Raw genomic sequence first — 27609 nt, 5'->3', positions numbered from 1 at the left:
TCCAGTGTTATACTAGTCAATAGCTGGTTACATAACTCCAGTGTTATACCAGTCTATAGATGGTTACATAACTCCAGTGTTATACTGGCCTATAGATAGTTACATAACTCCAGTGTTATACTAGTCAATAGATGGTTACATAACTCCAGTGTTATACTGGTCTATAGATGGTTACATAACTCCAGTGTTATACTAGTCTATAGATGGTTACATAACTCCAGTGTTACACTAGTCTATAGATAGTTACATAACTCCAGTGTTATACTTGTTAATAGATAGTTACATAACTCCAGTGTTATACTAGTCAATAGATAGTTACATAACTCCAGTGTTATACTAGTCAATAGATAGTTACATAACTCCAGTGTTATACTAGTCTATAGATAGTTACATAACTCCAGTGTTACACTAGTCTATAGATAGTTACATAACTCCAGTGTTATACTAGTCTATAGATAGTTACATAACTCCAGTGTTATACTAGTCTATAGATGGTTACATAACTCCAGTGTTATACTAGTCTATAGATAGTTACATAACTCCAGTGTTATACTAGTCTATAGATAGTTACATAACTCCAGTGTTATACTAGTCTATAGATAGTTACATAACTCCAGTGTTATACTAGTCTACAGATAGTTACATAACTCCAGTGTTATACTAGTCTATAGATAGTTACATAACTCCAGTGTTATACTAGTCTATAGATAGTTACATAACTCCAGTGTTATACTAGTCTATAGATAGTTACATAACTCCAGTGTTATACTAGTCTATAGATAGTTACATAACTCCAGTGTTATACTAGTCAATAGATAGTTACATAACTCCAGTGTTATACTAGTCAATAGATAGTTACATAACTCCAGTGTTATACTAGTCAATAGATAGTTACATAACTCCAGTGTTATACTAGTCTATAGATAGTTACATAACTCCAGTGTTATACTAGTCTATAGATGGTTACATAACTCCAGTGTTATACTAGTCTATAGATAGTTACATAACTCCAGTGTTATACTAGTCTATAGATAGTTACATAACTTCAGTGTTATACTAGTCAATAGATAGTTACATAACTCCAGTGTTATACTAGTCTATAGATAGTTACATAACTCCAGTGTTACACTAGTCTATAGATAGTTACATAACTCCAGTGTTATACTAGTCTATAGATAGTTACATAACTCCAGTGTTATACTAGTCTATAGATGGTTACATAACTCCAGTGTTATACTAGTCTATAGATAGTTACATAACTCCAGTGTTATACTAGTCTATAGATAGTTACATAACTCCAGTGTTTTACTAGTCTATAGATAGTTACATAACTCCAGTGTTATACTAGTCTATAGATAGTTACATAACTCCAGTGTTATACTAGTCTATAGATAGTTACATAACTCCAGTGTTACACTAGTCAATAGATGGTTACATAACTCCAGTGTTATACTAGTCTATAGATAGTTACATAACTCCAGTGTTACACTAGTCTATAGATAGTTACATAACTCCAGTGTTATACTAGTCTATAGATAGTTACATAACTCCAGTGTTATACTAGTCTATAGATAGTTACATAACTCCAGTGTTATACTAGTCTACAGATAGTTACATAACTCCAGTGTTATACTAGTCTATAGATAGTTACATAACTCCAGTGTTATACTATTCTACAGATAGTTACATAACTCCAGTGTTATACTAGTCTATAGATAGTTACATAACTCCAGTGTTATACTAGTCTATAGATAGTTACATAACTCTAGTGTTATACTAGTCTATAGATGGTTACATAACTCCAGTGTTATACTAGTCTATAGATGGTTACATAACTCCAGTGTTATACTAGTCTATAGATAGTTACATAACTCCAGTGTTATACTAGTCTATAGATGGTTACATAACTCCAGTGTTATACTAGTCTATAGATAGTTACATAACTCCAGTGTTATACTAGTCCCACTCAGGAACTGTTCACAGTTAATGATTGGAAACAGTAGCTCGCTGTGTGAGGAATCGCAGGCACAGAACATTGCTTTATCGCTCCATGATGTAACCCTGTGAATGTCCCTCAAGCAAACAATAGTTTGTAGACATTGATGACAGGTTAGTGAATATAGCAGACGGTACACATTTTACTGCTAAAGGTAAACTGTGATGTCATGGTTTGTGCATTTAAACTCTGAGATTGATAAATTACTTTGAAATATGTGGATTGTATTTATCAAAGGTTTCTTTCCTTATCGCACTCCCTTCCCCAAAAAGTCTTGCTGTTCATATACTTGAATGGATGGGTTTTTCACAGTGTGTGTTGAGGTTGTAACTAAGTTTTACTTTATCACATGACCAGTTTGTAAGCAAGTGTAAATTACTGACGCCCTATCCTAGTTACTGTGCAGCAATAATACAACAGCAACTTAACACTTCTAAAGTACCTTTAATCCCAAGGTTCTTTACAAAGAGGAAACCTGGCACTGATCAGGAGCTTGGGAGGAGGTGACTAAAGACATGTTTGAAAGGGTAGGTTTGGAAGAGACCTGTGAAAGTGGGAAGAGATGTGGCAAGGCTTTGGGAAGGGAGTTCCAGAGTACTGGGGTATGACTGCTAAAGACTCAATGGTGCAGCAGAAGAAGGGATGCAGAGTACACTGGTGTAGGAAGAGCAGAGGGTACGAGCTGGGCCATACGGCGGGACAAGGTTAAAGAGGTAGGGTGGAGGGATTTGTAGACAAGGACAAGAATTTTTAAATCTATGCACTGGGTTAATGGAGAGCCTGTGGAGGTTGGTGAAGACTGGGCTGATAGATAAGAGGCACTTAGTATGGGATAGGATGTGACTAGATAAGTCTGGATGAATTGGAGTTTGTGTAGGGTGAAACTGGGGAGGATGTGAGGGGAGTATTAGATCAGTCAAGCCTCTAGGGGACCAGGATGAATTTTTGAGTGACCAAGGGGCTGAGGAAGGGTGAAAGTGGCCAATATTGTGTAGGTCGAAACTCAGGCTCAATATTCTTCCTCTCTCTACCACAAATCTCTTGACCCAGTCAGGTTGAGATATTTCTGGGTTCAAGCTATTTAAATAGGCCAGATGCTCCTCTGCATAAGCCCACCCCTTGCAGGGTCTTGTGCCTGGAAGCAGGGGAAGAAAGTTAACCCCTGCTGCAGACCTAAGGCATGTGCTGGGTGGGGGGATGGGGGGGGGTGCACGGGACGGTGCGGGGTGGGGGGTAGGGGGTTAATGGCAGCTGGCTATGGGGTCTTCTGTGGGGTCCAAAAGCAGAAGAAGGCCCCAGGGCCCAATTTTCTTCAAGCTGTACCTGAAAAGTAAGAACCTTCTGCCTGGCTGCAACACTTGGGACCCAGGCCATGCTCAGACGCTGGGCCCAAAGCCTAAGCCCCACTGCCAGTGGGCCAAGCTCCACATGAACACCTGCCCAGTGTAAGCAGAGGAAAATAAGGTGCCATTAAGACGCTTTTACACGAAACTTCCACATGTGCGCCTGCTGTGGGCCGCACCACTGCTCCCCTCAGCGTTCCCCAGGATATATCTGTGCAATTCAAAGAGGGGCAGAGAGTTAACAAAGCAGGTCTTCACCCCTTTATGCTCAGCATTGTGCCCAGGATCTGAGCGTTCCCCTGGCATGAAGCAAAGGAAAATCATCCCTAAGAGGTCACGGCGCTAGACCAGCTGTGAGGTTTGAAGCTCAGTTCAGGGGCTAACAGAACGTTGAGGTTACACAGAAGGGGGTTCAGCCTGAGTGAGCTCCTGGGAAGGGGGAGTGCAATTGGGGGCTAAGGTGTGATCTAGCTCTTTCACGACACTAAGGGAGTTCATTTCTGTGGGAGGTTCTTCTGCTTGTCCGTCATAACTTGGTGGAAAACCTACAGAAACTCTGGGAAAATGGAGTAAGTGGCATTTACATTTTTGGGGGGCTTGCCATGACTCTTCTAGTGAAGTTATGGTGGAGAAGAGGGAGAATCTCTACGCTGCATAAACTTGGCTTGTATTCCCCTGAGTATAGAAGATCAGAGGGTGATCTAATCAAGGTGTTAAAATGATTCAAGGATTTGATAGCATAGATACGGAGAAACGATTTTCTCTGGTGGGGAAATCAAGAACAAGAGGACATAATCGTAAAATTAGAGCTAGTTATTCAGGAGTGAAATCAGGAAGCACTTTTTCACACAAAGGTTAGTAGTATTCTGGAATTCTCTCCCTCAAAAGGCTGTGGGGTCAATTGGAGCTTTCAAGACTGAGATTGAGAGATTTTGTTATGTAAAGGTATCCAGGGTTAGGGAGCAAAGGCGGGTAAATGGAGTTGCGGTACAGATCAGCCATGATCTATCTTCTATGTTTCTATGAAAGCAGGGACAGGGTACTGAGTTTGGATGATCAGCCATGATCGCATTGAATGGCAGAGCAGGCTCGAGGGGCCGAATGGCCTACTCCTGCTCCTATCTTCTATGTTTCTAATTGAATGGCGGAGCAGGCTCGAGGGGGTGAATGGCCTCCTCCAGTTCCTGTGTACATTCAACTTCTAAGTACTGTTGCAGAGACCTTTGGTATGAAGAATCTTTCCTTAGGTTTTGGGTTTTTAGTCCTCATTATATATTTTAAAATAACAGCCCCAACGTGATGGCAGGGTCTGTTTATTCAGTATCTGATGGTTACCCTGCTGTATTCAATCTTCCGCCCTACTAAACTTGGCAAAGCATTATAGTAATTGCACTAATTAGGATTGGAACATTGTGTTTTTTTTACTTACAACCACGAAGGAAGCATGGAAAGAATTACAAGGCAGGAAATTATTTAAAGTGTTGTCTAAAATTGAAAAATAAACTTGGTAAAGCAGGAGGTCATAACCTGGTTAAGATGTTTTAGATAGTGTAGTAAAGGTTCGGTAAACGTATAGATAATATTTTGAACTTCGGTTTTCTTGGAAGATGTCTATTTTCTAAAGAATCTCCTTATTCCACTTTTGTAATGTTGGTCTGGCCTCGATGAAACCACTTCTGTGGTGAATAAAAGTTGCTTTTAACCACACCTGACTCTTCTTCTGCCTAATAGAGAAAGAAAGAGTGCAAGAGAGAGAGAGAGAGAGACAGAGAGCATGAATACCATGCCAGTGTATAAAAAGAAGGGTAATAGAACAACTGCAGAACCACAATACAGTTTCTATCTGGAAACAGGCAGTTTTGTAGTTGAAAGTGTGTAGCCTTCTCTTCTGCCTGCCACCATGATACCTTAACAAAGAGAATTTCCACCACAAGATGGGGAAGCTAGATAAGCACATGAAGGAGAAAGGATTAGAAGGTTTTGCTGATAGAGTTAGATGAAGAGGCGCGGGAGAAGGCTCGTGCGGAGCACAAATACCGGCAGAGACCAGTTGAGCTGAATTGCCTCTTTCTGTGATGTAACTGTAAGAAATGGGTTTTTGGAGAGACCCCCACTTCTTAGTTTGTCTTGCTATAAATGTTCTTTTTAGCCAGTCATAGAATCATAGAATGGTTACAGCACAGAAGGAGGCCATTCGGCCCGTCGAGCCCGTGCCGGCTCTCTGCAAGAGCACCTCAGCCAGTCCCACTCCCCCGCCCTTTCCCCGTAGCCCTGCAAGTTTCTTTCCTTCAGGTACTTATCCAACTCCCTTTTGAAAGCCATGATTGAATCTGCCTCCACCACCCTTTCAGGCAGTGCATTCCAGATCCTAACCACTCGCTGCGTAAAAAAGTTTTTTCTTGCGTCGTCTTTGGCTCTTTTGCCAATCACCTTAAACCTGTGTCCTCTGGTTCTCGACCCTTCTGCCAATGGGAACAGTTTCTCTCTATCTATTCTGTCCAGATGCATGATTACCGCGGAAATTCTGCCAGTGGAGCGGGACAAGTACCGATGAAATTCACCCGCGCGGTTTCATTTTTGGTAAAACATTAAATATTTTTTAAAACATACAATGCGGTGAGCCACTGCCCTTCTCATTCTCAGCAATGCAGACTGTCCCTTTTATTCAGTCGCCTTAATCTGTTTGAGTGACTGACTGGTACGGCTCCAAGAGATGTGTTTAGTGCCAATATTTACCTTGAACTTAAGGCCCGGATAAAAATATGTCACTGATTTGAGACTGTTTATTTTAGGGAGCGGGGAATGTGCCAGCCAATAGTTTAATCTCATTTACCAGAGTGGTGAATCACTGCAGCTGCGAGATTAGATTCTAGGTTCTGTGTCCAGATTGTTTCAGAGCCAACGCTGACCATTTGAACTGCACACTGGTTACCCCACCAGGTAAACTGTGCTTTGGATTAACTGTGGCCAAGATGCCCAAAGGAAGACCATAGGATGGAAATTTCCCTTATCTGTTGGCTGTAAGGACCTGGTGTGAAATGAGCTTGACCAATTACAGCCAGCAGTCCATGGTATATAAGTACCCATCATTCAGCACAGATTGGCTATCTCACTGAGACAGACAATAAAGAAAGACTTGCAATTCTATAGCGCCTTTCACGACCACCAAATGTCCCAAAGCACGTTACAGCCAATGAAGTACTTTTTGAAGTGTCGTCACTGTTGTAATGTAGGAAACGCGGCAGCCAATTTGCGCACAGCAAGCTCCCACAAACAGCAATGTGATAATGACCAGATAATTTGCTTTTGTTATGTTGATCGAGGGATAAATATTGTCCGAGACGCCTTGCTTCTTCGAATAGTGCCACGGAATCTTTTATGTCTGCCTGAGAGGGCAGGCGGGGCCTCGGATTTAACATCTCATCTGCAAGGGTCTAGGTCCACAGATACTGGAGATGACAGAAAATGTGTCAGTGATTAACATTTAACGGTCCTATCCGGAACACATCACCTCCAACAGAGCAGCACTCCCTCAGCACTGCACTGGAGTGTCAGCCTGGATTATATGCTCAAGTCCCTGGAGTGGGACCCGAACCCAGACCTTCTGACTCAGAGGCAAGAGTGCTGCCCACTGAGCCATCTCGAGAGCCAGAAAGCTGATTAAAATGAGTCATTGTGAATGCAATGCTTATGGAAAAATATCTTAATTTAAATGTTTGTGGTAATAAAACTTTTTTGGCAAGAGATGAAGATCTTTGTTGAACAAAACAAAGCATCCATTCAGCCAATAAGCTAAAAATAGAAGTAGAATGCCATACAGCCACTTAATAGCGCTCTGATATAATATGCATTATTGTACATCTTCTTAATTATATGGTCTCGATTTGTATATGACTTTCAAATACAACAGCTTACTGTGCATATATGATCATTTATTCTGTGTAAATAATTTAGTTATTTTTTTAATGAATGCTATATGGTGAGATCAAAACATTTGAATTAGCCCAAAACTGGTCATCTGAGATGTGATTGTTCTCTGAATTCTTAGCCTCCAACCTCTCTCTCCATCACAACCTTTCCTGCCTTTCTATCTTTTGTTGATGCTACTAAGGCCATTGCTCCTCCTGAGCTTTGCTCTTTGGTGCTTCCTAAGCTCCAAATCTGCCGTGGTGCCCACCCTTCCTCCTCCCTTCAGCTTCAAGTTGTCACACATCATGATAAAAGTGTAGCTGCACGGTGGCATAGTGGTTAGCACTGTTGCCTCACAGCGCCAGGGGCCCGGGTTCAAATCCGGCCTCGGGTGACTGTCTGTGTGGAGTTTGCACATTCTCCCCGTGTTTGCGTGGGTTTTCTCCGGGTGCTCCGGTTTCCTCCCACAGTCCAAAGATGTGCGGGTTAGGTTGATTGGCCATGATAAAAAAAAATTGGCCCTTAGTGTTAGGGGGGATTAAATACATGGGGTTACGGGGATAGGGCTTGGGTGGGATGGCTGTCGGTGTAGGGACCGGGTGCTAGGGTTTGGATGATCAGCCATGATCTCATTGAATGGCGGAGCAGGCTCGAAGGGCCGAATGGCCTACTCCTGCTCCTATCTTCTATGTTTCTATGTTTTCACGCTGTTCTCCGATGGTCGGCCGCACTAGGAGATATAAAAGGGCCAAGGCAAACCTGGTTTCAGTGGCAGTGGAGACGCACTGTATTGCGGATCGTGGGTGGGGCGAAAGAGTAAATCTCACACAAGTGGAAGCAAAATTATTGGTGTCTTGGGACATGAAATTAATAGGCATCAGGGCCCCAGTGGGACATCCTTAGTCCTGAGACCACTTGTGGGTTTAGAGCCTTAAAGATTTCCACATCTAATGCATTTGCTGCAGAAATGTTACACGCGTGTTGTTTTCAAGACTGGCGCATCTGCTCCTGCCCTTTACGATGCCACAGCAGACCTTCCCACTCAGCTGCCCCGCCCGATTTCCTGTCTCCAGGTCCACAATCTACTATTGGGAGCAGGTTTCGCGCTGGCAGCATGCCGACCACACGGTAATGAGGATCTCCGAACTGAAATGGGTCGCTCCCACGCTGACTCCTCCGGGCAGTGCTGGGTACACGTCACCCATTCCCCACCCAATTAACACACAACGCCAAGATCGCCCCCTGCGTTTCCCTTCCCCTCAGTCATGGTGTCGCCCAATGTATAGCTGAGGCTGCATTTCATTCTATTATCTATTCTACTCTATTCTATATTTTTAAGTTTGTAGGTAGTTATTTAAAATTGTAGCTCCTCCAAGTTTGATCTAGTGTGATACTGAGCTCTACAGACCAGGAAGGTCCAAGGTCTTCTCCCTGATCTGTGCTGACCTCTGACCTCAGCCAAGATAGCAGAAGACCACAACTGTCCATCATGTTCCTATATTAGGGAAATGTCAGCCAGGATTCCCACTCCTGATCACTCGCCAATGATTCTCATGGACCCAGCGAAGGATAGAATTAGACGTGTCCATGATACCCCCCCCCCCCCAACCCCAACCCTCTCCCCATGGCTGAACATAACTTGCCCACTCCCCAGGCTCCTGAATGAAGGACCAACCATTGAAGTGACCCCTGGACGACCATGACTTGTAGAATGCTAGCCAGCACGAGTGGGAGAGAGAGGTGAGGGCGAAGAGGAAAATAACTTAAATCAATGCTCACAATCTCACATTTTGAGTGTGGGAAAATATGTATAATATGAACTGTCAATGTTTATTCACCCCATATTAGGTGCTATTTTATTTTTGAATGTAGGCAGGAAGCCAGATTGGACTGTTTGGCTTGGGTTTACTAGTGTTTAGATCTGACAGCAAGACTGCTCTTATTAAAAAGTCCGATGATTAAGGAAAAACTCCGTTCCTGGAACAAGGGGGTTAATTGTGAAAGCACTGACACTGTGGGTCATTGAGTGGGTCAGCGCAGGTTCAATAGCCTCTTAGCTGCCCTCTCTGAGCTGGGATTAGATCAGTTCGACAGGACAACCAATACGGTGGCAATCAATCATTCTAATGATTACAGTACAACTAGTTACAGACAGTAATAATTACAAAGTATGGACATTACCCCAATCCTTTGGAGACCAGGCGGTCATGTGTTGAAACTGTCTCCTTCTTTGCTCCTGTTCTACCCTTCCCCCTTAAGGCAGTTCTTTCTATACCCACAACTACATGCTGCATCCACATGACCATGACAGTGCACCCAAAGTGCCAACCTGCAGGGATTCTCTTCTCAGCAGAAATCAGGCACTTCTCGGAGGGTGGAAAGTTTCATCCTGGATTGCTCATGTGAATCCTGCTTCTTCGTGGCATTGACGGGGCATTGGGGGCTTGTTTACTCACCCACCTTTTCAATCATGGACGGAGCAGGAAAAATAACTAGGAGCACAGGTAGGGTTTCATTACACGGCGAATCCTCCGTTACCCCTTGTGGTAAACCACTTTTATCGTTCACTATCGTTACACTATAGCTACTGTTATATCGTTACTCTATGGTTATCACTGTTCACACTGTTGTATCACTATACGAGGTCGCCTCTTGTCACGCTGCTATACCTGGGCTGACCACTGCTGACTCCGCCCATGACTCCACCTACCTGCCCAGGTATAAAGGTAGTCGACTGGCTGGCATTCCTCCTTGTTGTATCCGATCACCCACGAGGGTGGGCTCTGTTATTTAGCCAATAAAAACCTATAGTTACTTTCTTAACTCGTCGCTTTTCATTGGATGAATTGATAGGTATATCACCCCTACTGAAATATCCAGCCGACCAATGCTCCGCCGGGGCAAAGCTTTGCCTCATATGCTTCATTTATGCAGTGCTTCTGTTGAGAAAGAAAAAAGAAAAAGACTTGCATTTGTGTAACGCCCTTCATGACCTCAGGACATCCTAAAGGGCTGAGGTACTTTACTACAGCCAATGAAGTACTTTTGAAGTGTAGATACTGCTCTGTTGCAGCAGCCAATTTGAGCACAGCAAGGTCCCACAAACAGCAATGAAATAAATGACCAGATAATCTGCTTTACTTGTGGGTTGAGGGATAACTATTGGCCAAGACAAGGGGGAGAACTCCCCTGCCCTTCTTCAAAATAGTGCCTTGGGATCCTTTACATCCACCTGAGAAGACAGATGTGGCCTTGATTTAATGTCTCATCCGAAAGACAGCATCTCCGACAGTGCAGCACACCCTCAGTACTACACTGGAGTGCCAGCCTAGATTATGGCTGGAATTTTAATTGTGAGGCGGGTTAGGAGCAGGGGCGGAGGGGGTGCTAGGAAGCAGTCGGGAAAGCCGGGAGAACGGGTTTCCTGCAGGCCCTGCTGAATTTAACGGCAGGGCCTGATTTGCATTTCAAACCTCTGTTTCCCGCCCGCAGCCAGCCAGATGGAGAGGCTGACTAGCTGCGGGTGGGTAGGCCTGCAGAGCTAGGCCACAGAGGAGGGTGGGAGGGATCGGGTAAGGGCCGGGGGGGTGGTTTGGGGCCGGAGGAGGATTGAGGGAGGGAGGGAGGGAAGCATTGGGGCTGCAGCATCGGGGGAGGGAGGGAGGGAACATCAGGGAAGAACATCAGGGACGGAGCATCGGGAAAGACGATCGGGGGCCGGACTCTGGAGCATCGGTGGAGAGGGAGAGAAGATCGGGGCCGCAGCATCGGGGGTGGGGGAAGAGAGCATCGGGGGTGGGGGGGGAGAGAGCATCGGGGGTGGGGGGGAGAGAGCATCGGGGGTGGGGGGAGAGAGCATCGGGGGTGGGGGGAGAGAGCATCGGGGGTGGGGGGGAGAGAGCATCGGGGGTGGGGGAGAGAGCATCGGGGGTGGGGGGAGAGAGCATCGGGGGTTGGGGGAGAGAGCATCGGAGGTGGGGGGAGAGAGCATCGGGGGGCAGGGGTGCGGGGGGGGGGGAATATTGGACTCCGAGGCATCAGGGGGGAGGAAGAGAAGATCGGGGTCAGCCTGAGGATCATCGGTAGGGGAGAGAGGAATGGGGCCAGTCTGAGGTGGGTACAGGGTGGAGTGCGGGAAGGTGATTGGAGGCCTGGGGGTGGGGTGGGGGGGGAGAATCAGAGGCCTCGTGAGGTGGGTAGGAGGCCTGGGGGGGAAGATTGGAGGCCTCATTGGGAGGTCTCTGATCACGGTGGGTGGGTGAGGCAGGGACAAAGGCACTTATCTCCTGGATCCAGCAATCCTTGCCTTACTTTAGCTGGCGGGTTCCCAGAGGCCAGCGAAACCCGATCAACCAGAGTTAACTTTGTAATGCTGGTTAAATCTCAGTCACGCCAGCCTCATTATAATATTTAAATGGACGCCCCGCCTCTTGGGTGTGATTTGGCTGCCTGCCCCCCGTCCCACCTTTATTAAAACCGGAAGCGGGCTGGTTGGAGGCTGGATTCGTTTTTTTAACACTTTAACTTCCCACCCGACCCCAACCCACTCGTTTTTTGGGGTAAAAATTCCCCCCCATGTCTCTGGAGTGGGACTTGAGCCTATACCCTTCTGACTCAGGCAAAAGAGCTACCAATGTGGCATTGCTGACACTTGGTAGGTCCCAGGGCAGTCGAAGGGCAACCTTTCATAGAGGTGTGATCGTATCTGAAGCGTCAATTTGGAACACGCTTGCAAACCACAAATTCATCCAACAGAACAGTCGGATTTTACAGGAGTTTAGACAATGATCAGCCTCCCTTCCCACTGTCCAGGGCCCCAAACACCCCTTCCAGGTGAAACAGCGATTTACTTGTACTTCTTGCAATTTAATATACTGTATTCGCTGCTCACGATGCGGTCTCCTCTACATTGGGGAGACCAAACGCAGATTGGGCGACCACTTTGCGGAACACCTCCGTTCAGTCCGTAAGGGTGACCCTGAGCTTCCGGTCGCCTGTCACTTTAATTCTCCACTTCACTCCCACTCTGATCTCTCTGTCCTCGGCCTATTACATTGTTCTGATGAAGCTCAACGTAAGCTCGAGGAACAGCACCTCATCTTTCGATTGGGCACTTTGCAGTCTTCCGGACTCAACATTGAGTTCAACAATTTCAGATAATTATCCCTGCCCCCATTTTTCATGCTGTATGATTTTTGCCATTCCCATTTGCAACATTTTATCTTTCCTGCCTCTTACAAAAGTACAGGGTGTTCTTTCAATTCCTTCCTCCCCTCCTAACCCCCCCCCCCCCCCCCCGTCTCTACACCTGCTTAATATCTGTTACATCTCCATCTTTTTCCAGTTCTGATGAAGGGTCCCAGACCTGAAACGTTAACTCTGTTTCTCTCTCCACGGATGCTGCCTGGCCTGCTGAGTATTTCCAGCATTTTCTGTTGGTTGTTATTTCAGATTTCCAGCATCCGCAGTATTTTGCTATTATATCATCCATAACAGTTGTTTGAGGCTCATTACAACAACTTTGATCAGTACAGCATAGACGGTTCTTGAAGTCTGCGGCTGCAATTTTCTCAGTAGCTCACAATCAGGTCCATTATTCGATATATAAACCATCAAACCCCTTTGATTAGATTCCAGTTTGTAATATTCTCTATGTTGGAAGAGCGGTAATCCCATAATGACTGAATATTTAAACCTGATATAAGAATAACCTCCGTTTGGTAAAGTGCCACATAATAGACTTGTCAGCAAAGTTGAAGCCCATGGAATACAGTAAAAGGGACAGTGACAGCATGGATACGGAATTGGCTAAGTGACAGGAAACAGAGAGTAGAGGTGAACGGTTGTTTTTTGGACTGGAGGAAGGTATACCGTGGTGTTCCCCAGGGGTCGGTACTAGGACCACCGCTTTTCTTGATATATATTAATAACTTGGACTTGGGATACAGGGCACAATTTCAAAATATGCAGATGCACAAAACTTGGAAGTATAGTGAACAGTGAGGAGGAGAGTGATAGACTTCAAGAGGACATAGACAGGCTGGTGGAATGGGCGGACATGTGTCAGATGAAATTTAACGTAGAAAAGTGTGAAATTATACATTTTGGTAGGAAGAATGAGGAGAGGCAATATAAACTAAAGAATACAATCCTAAAGTGGGTGCCTGAACAGAGAGACCTGGGGGTAAAAGTGCACAAATTGTTGAAGGTGGCAGGGCAGGTTGAAAAAGCGGTAAAAAAGCATACGGGATCCTGGGCTTCATAAATAGAGGCAAAGAGTACAAAAGCAAGTAAGTTATGATGAACATTTATAAAATACTGGTTCAGCCTCAACTGGAGTATTGTGTCCAATTCTGGGCACCACACTTTAGGAAGGATGTGAAGACCTTAGAGAGGGTGCACAAAAGATTTGCAAGAATGGTTCCAGGGATGAGGGACTTCAGTTATGTGGATAGACTGGAGAATCTGGGGTTGTTCTCCTTACAGCAGAGAAGGTTGAGAGGAGATCTGATAGAGGTGTTCAAAATCATGAGGGGTCTAGGCAGAGTAGATAGAAACTGTTCCCATTGGCGGAAGGGTCGAGAACCAGAGGACACAGATTTAAGGTGATTGGCAAAAGAACCAAAGGCGACATGAGGAAAAACTTTTTTATGCAGCGAGTGGTTATGATCTGGAATGCACTGCCTGAAAGGGTGGTGGAGGCAGATTCAATCATGGCTTTCAAAAAGGAGTTGGATAAGTACCTGAAGGAAAAAAATTTGCAGGGCTACGGGGAAAGGGCAGGGGAGTGGGACTAGCTGAGGTGCTCTTGCAGAAAACCGGCATGGATGCGACAGGCCGAATGGCCTCCTTCTGTGCTGGAATCATTCTATGATTTTTAAACAGATCTGTCTAAGTTGGACCAATGTAGAAATGCCTGGACCATGATGACAATGATAACTCTCTGGTATACAAAGGCCTAACTTATAACCTCTCCACTCCACTAACTTACCACTTTTCACAGACTTATTTCAATTTCCATTTCAAAAATCCCCTGATTCCCCAATGGGTAAAAGCACCATATCATGTGGTACTGAGGCACATGGATCAGAAGGTGCCAGAATTGGTTCCCAGTCTAGTCTGAGTTCTATGTTCTTAGCTGGGCCAGCAGTTGAGGTGTTACAATTGGTCTTGGGGGGGGGAAGGTAAATTTCAGTCAGGGACCTGCTCCTGATCCAAGTCCAGAGAGTCCTGGTTGAAAGTTGAGTGTTTAGGGCATGGATAAGCTCAAGCTCAACTATTATAGCCCTTGGGATCAAATAGCTGGTTGACACTCATTGTGTAGGCTTGAGCATGAAGATTGGCCACATGGGCAAGGTGTCGGAGGGATGCTGCCATCTGAGGGACTGTCTCCAAGAGTCACTAACTTTGGTGGGGAACAGGAAGGGGAGTAAATTGGAGGAATAATTGATGTAAGATGGTCTACTGGCTTTAGTTCTGATGGATTCTCTTTCCTAGTGGTCCAGTTGGGTACTCCTCCATGCCGCATTGTTATATCCGAGTAGTAAGGTCCAATAACTACAATAAGTGAGACTTCAGGAACTCAAAACTTTACTTTTAATTACCCAGAATAAGGAGAGAACAGCTACAGGCATGCACTCTGTATTTCTACTGCACAAGCAAAACATGGAGGATGCTATGATGTAATTCTACCCATAATGCAATTTTACCTTAAGACTAGTAATTATAATCCCTTTGCATTTGTCTCCATCTAGTGGATAACTTAAGCATTACATCCGAGATTACTATACGCATTAACTTCTACCACTCTTATTTTTGAGCGAGCAGAAAGGGAGGGAAACCTTAGTTCAAGTTTCAAATGAATCTGAGCAATGATTCTCTGTTGGGCCTTTCCTGACCCTGGGTGGGTCACTGTTCTCAATGGTTTAATTAATTCCCAGAATGAAAAGTGTGCAACTATAATAAATTGAAATTGGGCAGCAGCTGATAGAGAAAGATAGCTTAACAACTTGGGCTGGGCCCTTCATTAAAACATTTGACCATAATTAGAGCTGTAACAATAGACAATCAATTATGATGTGTAGATGGTATTGAATTACAGGAAAGCGGTGTTTAAGATAACCCAGTGACCCTGCATTCCTATGAAACAGCATCCTGAGGTGCTACATTTGAGTTTGTAGCATTATGTCCCCTGGTTTAAAGTGACTGAATAAGTCAAATTACTTTTTTTATTAAAGAAAGAAAGTACTTTCACTTGTATAGCTCCTTTCATGACATCAGGCTGTCCTAAAGCGCTTTACAGCCAATGAAATACTTTTAAAGTGTAGTTGCTGTGGTAATGTAGGTAAAAGTGGCAGCCAATTTTGCGCACAGCAAGGTCCCACAAATAGCAATGTGATAATGACCAGATAATGTTTTAGTCATGTTGGTTGAGGGATAAATGTTGGCCAAGTCACCGGGGAGAACTCCCGTGCTCTTCTTTGAATAGTGCCATGCGATCTTTTACGACCACCTGAGAGGGCAGGCATCTCTTTTAACATCTCATCTGAAAGACGGCACCTCTGGCAGTGCAGCACTCCCTCAGTACTGCACTGGAGTGTCAGCCCATATCTGGTGCTGCTTTTTTTCTGCTTTCTCTCAGATGCACTGGAATGAAAGAGATTTAAACTGCCTCATCCACTCTGAGCACATTGCACAATAAACAGTACTAAGACAATTACAAATGCAAAGTTTCACCATGAAAGATACCCTGTGGTGTATCCCTTGAATTTGGATCAGAAAGAAGAACAAGACTGGCAGATTGACATTGCGTTTCAACGCCATGTTTACTATCCAAGCATCACGAATAACCACTGGGATTTACAGGGATATAAGAGGGTACTAACCAATTGTTTACAAGCGTTGATTAGCCCAAGTTGTTTAGGGCTGGAGAGCTACCTCTGGACTGGTGCCAAAACAAGACAACCCAATTAAACCACCCCTTCCCAGGTTGTAATTTAACAAATGCTCCATGCTTTTAGATATCTCTCTCTAATTGTTTTATAATAGAATGATGGTGTTCTAAAATCAAGCTACAAAGTCCAGAACCAGGGGTTACAGTCTAAGGATAAGGGGTAAGCCATTTAGGACAGAGATGAGGTGGAACTTCTTCACCCAGAGAGTGGTGAACCTGTGGAATTCTCTACCACAGAAGGCCGTTGAGGCCAATTTATTAAATATATTCAAGAAGGAGTTAGATATATTTTTTAAGGCTAAAGGGATCAAGGGATATGGCGAGAAAGCAGGGACAGGGTACTGAACTTGGATGATCAGCCATGATCTCATTGAATGGCGGAACAGGCTCGAGGGGCCGAATGGCCTACTCCTGCTCCTATCTTCTATGTTTCTATGTTATTAAGGGTTATTAAGATCTCAGCTGTGCTAACATGCAGTGCCACAGAGTGAAGGGCAAGGCTACTGGTTTGCGGTTTTTGTGGAAAAATGGACGGAAATGCAGAATACGGTCCCCCAAAATCCTTGGAAATTCCAGAAGCTTATGAAACAAAAAACAAATTTGACTTATTCAATCAACTACAGACACTGGACATGAGTAAGGGCCCATAATTCACCCATAAGGCGGGAAGGTTTTCTCCGTACACTACATGTAGCAAAATCGGGGACCTGTTTATAAAGAATCCATTCATCGCTACACACAGTGCACAGAGAAATTCTTCCCCCACGTCATGTTCCCTCTGCGATACTATACGAGCAGAGGCTTTTCCCAGAGGAAGGAAAGGAACATTGGACGGACATGAATGGTAAGGTTCCCTCTTCAACTGCTGATAGCAAGCTGTGAATTTATTGGAGCCAGTAACCATTCTGGTAGATCAGAAGCGACCCAGATGGACAGCATTGCCTTATTATAGCAAGTGGAATGTGTGGACCCTGGTACTTAATTTCACAATACTGCTCTCATTCATTCTGTTGCTCTGATTTTAATAGATTCCTTTTTCCTTTTCTTCCCCAGGCTTTCTTAGAAAAGTACGGCTACCTTGAACCTGGACCTCCTGAGGGACTAAATTCTGCTCAGGTCAAAGAGGCAGTGAGGTGAGGCTTTAACCCAAAGGTTAACTGACCAGCTGCAGCATCAAGGGTCTTTAAAGTCAAGCCTAGGAACTTCATTCTGGGCTGGGTTTTTTGGCTGGGGGCACTTATTGTAAGCACGTAATTAAGAGCGTGTTGTGTAAGCCTATTAGCTAGGCCTTAAACAAGGGAGATCAGCACAAAAACTTCTTTCTTTTATTTGTACTTCATTTAAAGACTTGGAGATTTTGTTTGGGTGTTGTCGGATAGGTTAGAGGGATATAGGATGGGGTTAGCAGTCAGGATACTAGGATTGAGGAGATTCCATTTCAGAGTTAGAGAACTGGATATGCATTTTTTTCTACTGCTTGGGCCTTGAACTTTGACGGGTGATTTTCAACTGCTCGCAACCTAGCAGAGCTGAAAGTGTTTAACAAAAACTGGCTCTGCTGAAGGTATCAAAAAAAGGTCTGCCAACATAAAAAGACCTCAGTCTGTGCTGTTCCGCCAGCCATTATTGGGCAGGTGGGTGATGGATAGCTTGAAATAAACCAGAGAAGGCAACGATTCAAAATCTCTCCTCCGCAAATGTAGCTCAACTAATCCTCTTGTGGAGGAATGTAAGTTAAGTTGTGAATGGCTTTGGGAAAACGCAATGGCCCAGATTTAGTTGGAACCCGGCACCTTGAGGCGTAAGTTGCTGGAAGTGCGAGCTTGGTGAACGATGGGACCATCCACATATCTCCTTAACCAATGAGATTTAAGGATTTAAAAATAAACAGAGGAACGTCGGCGAAGGAAATAAGGTGAATTAGAGTCAAATTCGGTACAGAAAGAGAAATAAAGAGAGGAATAGAAAGATTGGATTGAGAGAGAGAGAGAGAGAGAAAAAGAGACAAAGGAAAAGTCAGAAAAAAAATTAACGATGGCCCAGAAATTCGGGTCCCCACGGGTGAGTACGCACGGGGTACTCGCCCGTAAGCCCAATGGAAGTGCCAGTTTCCTGCATGCACTGCGCATGCGCGGGAAACCGGCACTTCCTTTCCTCTGAAAGAAGGGGTTCAGAGGTCGAACGCGTGCACAGGAGAGGCTGCGCGTGCGCATCGAACTTACGTTTTTTTTGCAGGTTTTCCCGGGAAGGTAAGTCTCCAGAAATTCGACATGTAAAAAGCAGTCGCAAGGCCTGCTTTTTACAAGGTAAGTGGTGAATTAATTAAAATTAAAACATTTTTTCCACAGGTTTATTATTTTTAAATACTTTAAAGAAAGGTAAGTTTATTTTTAGCCCCGTTATAAATAAAATAATTTTTTTCAAAAATTTAAATTATTGTTTAAAATAGTTATTTCATATAATTTATAGTTTATTTAAAAAATGTGATTTAAAAAAAATTTATTTGAAGATTTAGAGATTGTTTTGGGGCTTATAGTAGTTACAAGTTTGACAGCTCTTCCTGTCAAACTTATGAATGAAGTATTCCCTGCTCCGATTGGCTCCCCATGGCCCACGTGATCCCAGGGGACGCATCGAACTAACTGCGCCCCTGGGATACACAAGCACTGTGCGCCGGCAGTTGGAGGAGGCCCAGGATCGGAATCCCACGGGGGCCCACAGCTCAACGGCCGGCGCGCTAGGTAAGTGCAGGTTGGGGGCTTACACCAAGCTCCCGACCCGAATTTCTGGGCCAATGTAAAATTTGAAGTAACAGCTCTAACTTTCTGTGGTGAGCTTAATTGGCAATGAATGTACAAATGCAGCAATTTCATGAAGCTCATGGGGAGGTTGAGGGCGAGCTGCCGTTTTCACAAAGCTAACAGCGGAATGGCCCAAATCTTGCTGGAATATTAACGGCGAGCGCCATCATACTCCCCACTGTTGTGGCAGCAAAAACTTGGCTAATGTCTTCATCCTGCACAGGAACCATTTTATTAAATGTATGGTTGTAGCCACGGCAGTTTAAATATGTAAGACTGGTTAAACTAGCTTATCAAAGCAAACTGCTTCCAAGAACAAGCGTGGGGACATCTATGGCTGCGCTGCCCACCTGGAATGGTTGACTTGACTCCGATCTTTGATTGCCGGTCATTTCATTTAAAACCAATTCAACCCCAAAGAAGCCCCATTCACCTCCTCCCTCCTCAGAAGGAGGATAGTCAATGGTTGGTCATGAAACAATTTCCAAGTGCAGGTTGGAGCCGTTGCTCGGTGGACAGCAGATACCAGCAATTCCCCTGAGTGGAACAGTGAGCAGCACAACTCACCATAAAATGTGTGACTGCACTGCCAGCATCCCCCAACCACAGCATGAACCCACACCATTGAACCTCTATAGTTGGACAGGCAGTGTTGTTTCCCTCTCTGCAACCCAAGTACAGCAGGCACCAAATCCTGGATATGTGAGTGCATCACCTCATACCTGACCGCCGAGTAATGGCTTCCAGCCTCTCTCATTGTCAAAGCTCAGAGTTTCCTCATCGGCCGTACCACAGACATCTGCCTTCATTGGGGTGGAACAGTCAACACAAGGCTTGGACTGCACCAGTTAGTCTGATGCTCTAGATGTTCGATGTCATGTTTACACAGGGCCAGTGACCTGCGCCCATTTATATCCTGAGAAATGTCTGCCTTTTCCAAATATCAGTTGCGCTTGGTGGGTCATTTTTTTGTGCATGTGCATGTGCATGTATGTGTGTGTGTGTGTATGTGTGTACATGTGTGTGTGTGCATATGTGTGCACGTGTGTGTATGTGTGCATATGTGTGTATGTGTATGTGTGCACGTGTGTGTGTATGTGTGCACGTGTGTGTATGTGCATGTGTGCGTGTATGTGTGCACATGTGTGCATGTGTGTGTATGTGTGCACGTGTGTGTTTGTATGTGCATGTGTGTGTGTTTGTATGTGTGCATGTGTGTGTACGTGTGTATGTATATGTGCAAGCATGTATGTGTGTATGTGTATGTATGTGTGTGCATGTATGTGTGCAAGCATGTATGTGTATGTGCACGTGTGTATATGTGTGTGTGCGCGCATTTGTGTGTGTGTGTATATGTGTGTGTGCGTGCGTTTATGCGTGTGTGTATGTGTGTGCACGCATTTATGTGTGTATGTGTGTGTGCGCGCATTTATGTGTGTGTATATGTGTGTGCGTGCGTTTATGCGTGTGTGTGTGTGCGTGCGTTTATGCGTGTGTATATGTGTGTGTGTGTGCATTTATGCGTGTGTATGTGTGTGCGCGCGTTTATGCGTGTGTATATGTGTGTGCATGCGTTTATGCATGTGTGTATGTGTGTGTGCGTGCATTTATGTGTGTGTGTGTGTATATGTGTTTGTGCGCGTGTTTATGCATGTGTGTATATGTGTGTGCACGCGTTTATGCGTGTGTGTATATGTGTGTGTGGGTGTTTATGAGTGTGTGCGTGTTTATGCATGTGTGTATGTGTGTGTGCGCGCATTTATGCGTGTGTGTATATGTGTGTGTGTGCGCGTGTTTATGCGTGTGTGTGTATATGTGCCTGTCTGCATGCGGAGACCAAAAACTTCCACTTTCATCACCAGTAAGAACCTGCTTCCATGTAACACTTTAATTAAAAACACTCCCTTCTATTGAGTTATACAATCTCACTGAACACTGCAGAGCAATGTAACATTATCTGGTGACATGCTACTGATTTGTCTACTGCAATAAATGCCTCATTACATTGATGGAGACTGGTCTCCCTGAAACCTGTTTTATCGAATTGCCGAAGGTTGAGATGTTGATTTTTGAATAAGGGCCAACTCAGCAAGTCCGAACATTCTGTGTACTGAAACACAAATTCTTTCGAGCCTGGACTTTCCCTTTAAGGAAAATAGATATGGTCTCGCACCAATGTTTCAGGATTAAAGACTATTGGCAGTAACTTCCACAGGCGGTTCTCCTGATCGTTTTACCGCAACTTTGGCGGAATCCCCGGAGAAACCACACAACGGTCATTTGCGCCGATCTTCTGCCGAAGGTATGGTGGTTGATCAGAACATTCCGCGGTAATTCTACCACTATGGCCCTGAGATTCCATTGGGGGCTCTCCCGGTGTCCCACCCTAACTTTGGCAGGAGAATTGTGGTACCCCGCAGAGGTTGAAAATGGCCATTTACACCGTTTCTCTGGGGGCGCTGTCGGTTTCCCACTAAAGTTAAGGTAAGAGACCAGGAGAACCCCTACAGAACTTCAGGGCTAACATATTAAAATTAAACTCACTTTCACAAACCTCGATGCTCGTAATCTGGATTTTCATTTGGCTCACTCTCTCTTCTGAGTCAAAAGGTCGTGGGTTCAAGCCCCACTCCAGAGACTCGAGCACATAATCTAGGCTGATTACCTTTTTGTTGGAAGACATCCGAGTTTGGGTATAGAGATTTTTATACATTATATGTGAATAGACAGCTAGATAACCAGCCCTCAGGACTGTTTCAGTGCAGTGCTGAGGGAGTGCTGCACTGTTGGAGGTGCCATCTTTTGGATGAAACATTAAACCGAGGCCCCGTCTGCTCTCTCAGTTGGACGTAAAAGATCCCGTGGTACTATTTTAAAGAAGAGCAAGGGAGTTCTCCCTGGTGTTCTGGCCACTGTTTATTTCTCAACCAACACCACTAAAACAGATTATCCGGTCATTATTACATTACTGTTCGTGGGACCTTGCTGTACGGAAATTGGCTGCCGTGTTTCCTATATTACAGCAGTGAAGTGCTTTCGGATGTTCTGAGGTCGTGAAAGGTGCTATATAAATGCAAGTGCTTTCTTTCATCAAAATGAGGGACCTCAGCGCTCAGGACTGCTGCCATCAGCATCAAGCACTCCCAGCCCAGGCACAGTTAGCTACAGAGTAAAGCTCCCTATTCTTTGCCTGAAGCTCAGATTGCTACCCCATAACATGATGCTTCCATCACCCACACCAGCCATCCTTGTGTCCTCTCTGTGTGAAGTTGCCAAAGGGTAGCTTTGTGCTGTTGGTTCAAGTCCAACAGGAACTAGGCTGAGACTCCCAAGCTCATTTCATGTCTTACAGGCAATAGATCATCGTGATTTTCAACCCATCAGTTTGGCCTGGATTTGAACTCAAGTCCCAGAAGTGAAGAGGAGAGTGGGCTAACGCACCATACTAACCAGCTCCATCAACTTTATTTGTCAATCTGCAGCATTGCAAGTCTATTTGAGAAGCCATTTTATTACTGTTTCCCTTTTTGCCAGAAACAATGGGATTAATTTTAACTTTGGCTGATAGTGTCAATCGGGCAATATCGGGTCAGCCGCCTGTTCGACATCGCTCCTTCAATGGAAGCAAAAATTGGGAGAGATGAATAACGGGCGGCCAATCTGATACTACCCGTTTAACGCTATCACCAAAAGTCAAAATTAACCCACATTCTTTCTACTCATGGGGAATAATTTAACTTGCATACAGGCAAACCTTACAGAATGACTTTGTGGTACCTTTTTGTTGGAAGACATCCGAGTTTGAGTATATAGATTTTTATATATATTATATGTGAATAGTCAGCTAGATAACCAGACGTTCACCTTTGCACTAATGGGCTGCCTTGTTTTCGGGTAAAAGTTCCTGAGAGATGTTATACTTGGATCACTGGCCTGTTCCAATGGCAGTGAATTATGTGCTTAGATCAGGTATGTGTTTGTTCAGACTTAATTTGTGTAATATTTGGTAACCTTTCTGTCTCATCCACAATTGGGTGGGGTTGACTTACAATGTTTGATTCACAGGCTCCTGTTACTGTTGGTCAATATCCAAATTGCAAACTGTTCCCTCCCAAACCTATACGGAGTGCTGGACTGGTAATCAGTGACTGAGGTGCTGTAGTGGTACAGAGCGACTTCAGACAGCTGGGATTCATAAGCAAGAACCAAGTTAATAACATTGGGAGCTAGCTAAGGATGGCCCACGATTTATTACCCCTTTCACACCCCGTCTTCTATCCACCACCCCCACCCCCCACCCCCACCTCCCTGGCCACTGTCTCAGGCTGAACCAGACTGTTTGCAACCTTGGTGACCTATTTGACCCTGAGCTGAGCTTCCGAGCCCATATCCTCTCCATCACTAAGACCGCCTATTTCCATCTCTGTAACACCGTCAGTCTCTGCCCCTGCCTCAGCCCATCTGCTGCTGAAAACCTCATCCATGCTTTTGTTACTATTCCACCACTATCCTGGCCGGCCTCCCACCTCCTACCCTCCATAAACTTGAGCTCATCCAATACTCTGCTGCCCGTATCCTAACCTGCGCCAAGTCCCGTTCACCATCACTTCTGTGCTCACTGACCAACATTGGCTCCCAGTCCACCAATGCCTCAAATTTAAAATTCTCATCCATGTGTTCAAATCCCTCCATGGTCTCACCTCTCCCTATCTCTGCAACCTCCTACAGCCTACAATCCTCTGATAAGTCTTAGGCCTAGAAATTCAGTGGCGCCCCATTTGGGGTGCCAAGCTCGCCTGGGCGCCGGAATTACCGCTCCGGACGGAGCCGCTTGCGACATCCCGATATTCAGTTTCAGTGCCCCAAACGGAAGCGGGGCACTGATCGAGGCGCCCCGCGTCCCTCTTGGGGGCGCTGCAACTGAATATTGCAGCGCAACGTGCTGCAGCGCCACACGCTGCGGCACGGCGCGCTGCGGTACTGCAGGCCTTCCTCCCCTTCTTAAAGGGGAGGGGTCTGCACCAGCGCGATCAGAGATCGCGAGTGCCGGCAAAAGAGCCCGGCACTGAGGAGAAGTGCCGGGCTCTTGGGACACAGCCGGCACTGCCCGGGGGGGGAGCTCGGGCGGCTGGGGAGGGTGGCGCGAGGAGGTGCTGGCAAGCGGCCAGCAAAAAAAATGGCCGCCCCGCACCTCCCCTTTAATTAGCGCCACTACCGCCACTGGTAGGCCCCCCTGAACCAGTCGCAAATTGCGACCGGCGTTACAGCGGGGGGCGCGACCAAATATCGTGATCGGGGCGGTAGCGGGGCGCTGCGCACACCGATGACATCATTGGTGGCGGTGCAGCGCTACAGGCTAACGTCGCCATTAGCGCCCCACTAAATTTCGCGGGAGGCGTGGCCAGTGGCGCTAAAGCCACTAAGTGCACGCTAACTGGTGACGCAGCCCACTGAATTTCTAGGCCATAGTTCCTTCAGTTCTGGCCTCTTGTATATACCTGACTTCCTTCGCTTCACCATTGGTGGCCGTGCCTTCAGCTGTCTGGGCCCTAAGCTCTACAATTCCCTCCCTCAACCTCTCTGGCGCTCCACTTCTCTCTCCTCCTTTGCTACGCTCCTTAAAATCTACTTTTGTGACCAAGCTTGTGGTCACCTGTCCTAATGTCTCCTCCTTTGGCTCAGTGTCAATTTTGTGATTACGCTGCTGTGAAACGCCTTGGGACGTTTTACTACATTAAATGCAAATTGTTGTTGGAGTTTCCAGAATTTGTAGCTATCAATGTGGATTTCAGTGGCACTCAGTTGACTCCTGGCCCGTAATCCTCTCTGTAATTGAATGTTGCTGAGATCTGCCATCCGCAAGCAGTGTAGCCTGGGGTCGGTCCAGCCCCTCTCTCTTTATCAGCAGTGACAATGATGGGCTAGTCCTTGCCTTGTGCAGGTACCTCCGCTGGAGTCTCAGAAACTTCTCGTCTATCATTTGGAATGCACAGATGTTGTGCTGATAGTTTGAGCAGATGAAGTGTGGGACACGATATTACTCGGTTCTGGATTGTCTGTAGCTTCTTACTCTGTGGCTGACTCACTGTGCACCAGGCTGGTTGTCTATATGGGTATGGTAGCTTAGTCCTGGACTAGCAATAAGAAAGAAAGAAAGACTTACATTTACATAGCGCCTTTCACCACCACCGGACGTCTCAAAGCGCTTTACAGCCAATGACGTACTTTTGAAGTGGAGTCACTGTTGTAATGTAGGAAACCAATCCAGAAGTTGTGAGTTCAGATTCCACTGTGACAAGTTGGGAAATTGAATTTAGTAATTCAGGTAATTTTTGGCCAAGCACCAGATAAAGTAACTATGAAAGCTGCCAGATTGTCGTAAAATCTCAACGAGGGAAACATGCCACCCCTACCCAGTCTGGCCTACATATGACTCCAGTCCCACACATCATGGATGACTCTTAATGCCCTCAGGACAACTAGGGGTGGACAATAAATGTGGCCTCACCCACATCCCCAGAAACAATATGTAAAAATATCCAGCTGTAGGAATTTGCACAGTCTGAGGTAAGTTCTGGGCCTGACGCTGTGCTTCTTTCCACAGGAACTTTTGCTGTCTCCTGGTCTTGACAGCAGCTCAACCCTCCCATCCTGTTCCTTTGGCTTACTTCCTTTGGTGAATAGCATACACTGGGGGGATGATCACCGTCTCTGGGCGGGAACGGGGCAGTAGCGCACTGAAAATGGAGGTGCACAACTTACCGCCCCGTTCCTGCCACAGACCCTCGAAATAAGTAGCCCAGCCTCCCACTGGAGCCTCGTTATCCCATGAAAATCGGTATCCTTTGACGTCACTAGGACCCAATGCAATTTTGTAGTACTACGGGGCGGAGCCTGCGCTACATATGCTCCGCCCATTAACAACTTGACGTAGAGGGACCATCGCAGCAGCTCCAAAAAACTTTTTATCAAAAGCTTTTTTTAAATGATTTTTGTAGGCCCAGAAGGAGCAGCTGACTAAAAAAATCGACCTCCCCGTCGCTCAATGCTCCACGTCCCGCACCCTGGGAGGAATGGTGAGGGGTCGTCTCCCCTTCCCCTTAACCTACCTGGACCACCTGGGCTGTGTGGCCAACAAAATTCAAACGCTGCCCAACCAACGCTTCCGTTGCGCAGGCAGCGGGTTCGCTGGAAGTCGACACTATGTGCTTCAATTTTAATGCCCTCGTGGCAAATAGGAACGGGCAGTAAATCAAACCCACTGTGATTTTCTGGAGTTCAGCTGGTGTATCTTATTGTAACAGATAAGAAAATGAAGTGGGTATTCTGTTTTGCCTTGCATCTTTATAGCAAGAGCATTCTTGTATACCTATCAGGCAGAGAGGAAGCCCTAGAACCTACACTGAAGAAGAATTTGTTCTTTCATAAGGTTTTTTTTATCGCTTGTGATATGAAACACCAATGGGAAGACATACATTGGGTTGGCTCGGGTCACAGCACAGCAGCTGCTTAAATTTGCTTCGGGCAAAAAATACCCACATCACTTGTGCAATGAAGCATGCAGGGAACAGAGACACTTGCTGAAAAATTAGGTGAGCCTTGTGCATGTTTCCTATCTGCTGATCCTTTGCTGGTTCCAGTTCCCCAGTTGTTGATCCTCTGGGTACAGTTCCCCAGATGTTGTTCTGTTGCTGGTTACAGTTCCCCAGATGTTGATCCTTTGATGGGTATAGTTCCCCAGATGTTGATCCTTTGCTGGGTACAGTTCCCCAGATGTTGATCCTTTGCTGGGTATAGTACCCCAGATGTTGATCTGTTGCTGGTTCCAGTTCCCCAGATGTTGATCTGTTGCTTGTTCCAGTTCCCCAGATGTTGATCTGTTGCTGGGTACAGTTCCCCAGATGTTAATCCTTTGCTGGGTATAGTTCCCCAGATGTTGATCCTTTGCTGGATACAGTTCACCAGATGTTGATCTGTTGCTGGGTACAGTTCCCCAGATGTTGATCCTTTGCTGGGTATAGTTCCCCAGATGTTGATGCTTTGCTGGGTACAGTTCCCCAGATGTTGATCTGTTGCTGGGTACAGTTCCCCAGATGTTGATCTGTTGCTGGTTCCAGTTCCCCAGATGTTGATCTGTTGCTGGTTCCAGTTCCCCAGATGTTGATCTGTTGCTGGGTACAGTTCCCCAGATGTTGATCTGTTGCTGGGTACAGTTCCCCAGATGTTGATGCTTTGCTGGTTTTAGCTCCCCAGATGTCGATCTGTTGCTGGGTGCAGTTCCCCAGATGTTGATCCTTTGCTGGGTACAGTTCCCCAGATGTTGATCTGTTGCTGGGTACAGTTCCCCAGATGTTGATCTGTTGCTGGGTAGAGTTCCCCAGATGTTGATCTGTTGCTGGGTACAGTTCCCCAGACGTTGATTCTTTGCTGGGTACAGTTCCCCAGATGTTGATCCTTTGCTGGGTACAGTTCCCCAGATGTTGATCTGTTGCTGGGTACAGTTCCCCAGATGTTGATTCTTTGCGGGGTACAGTTCCCCAGGTGTTGATCTGTTGCTGGGTACAGTTCCCCAGATGTTGATCTGTTGCTGGGTACAGTTCCCCAGAT

General features: G+C 45.6%; 1 protein-coding gene across 2 annotated transcripts in view; it reads left to right on the top strand.

The window, feature by feature from the left end:
- The window catches only part of mmp28 (matrix metallopeptidase 28), a 181939-nt gene that overhangs the window by 25828 nt on the left and 128502 nt on the right, over positions 1–27609 (top strand). For both annotated transcript variants that reach the window (XM_085964242.1, XM_085964241.1), the window contains exon 2: positions 17255–17334. In XM_085964242.1, coding sequence (XP_085820368.1) covers positions 17255–17334 — 80 coding nt within the window. The remainder of the gene's footprint in view (positions 1–17254; positions 17335–27609) is intronic.

This window comes from Somniosus microcephalus, chromosome 22 (assembly GCF_052327205.1).
Source record: "Somniosus microcephalus isolate GS21.2 chromosome 22, FLI_Smic_1.0, whole genome shotgun sequence".
Lineage (NCBI taxonomy): Eukaryota > Metazoa > Chordata > Chondrichthyes > Squaliformes > Somniosidae > Somniosus > Somniosus microcephalus.
The sequence above is the reverse complement of the archived record's forward strand: the minus strand, read 5'-3'. Positions and strand labels throughout refer to the sequence as shown.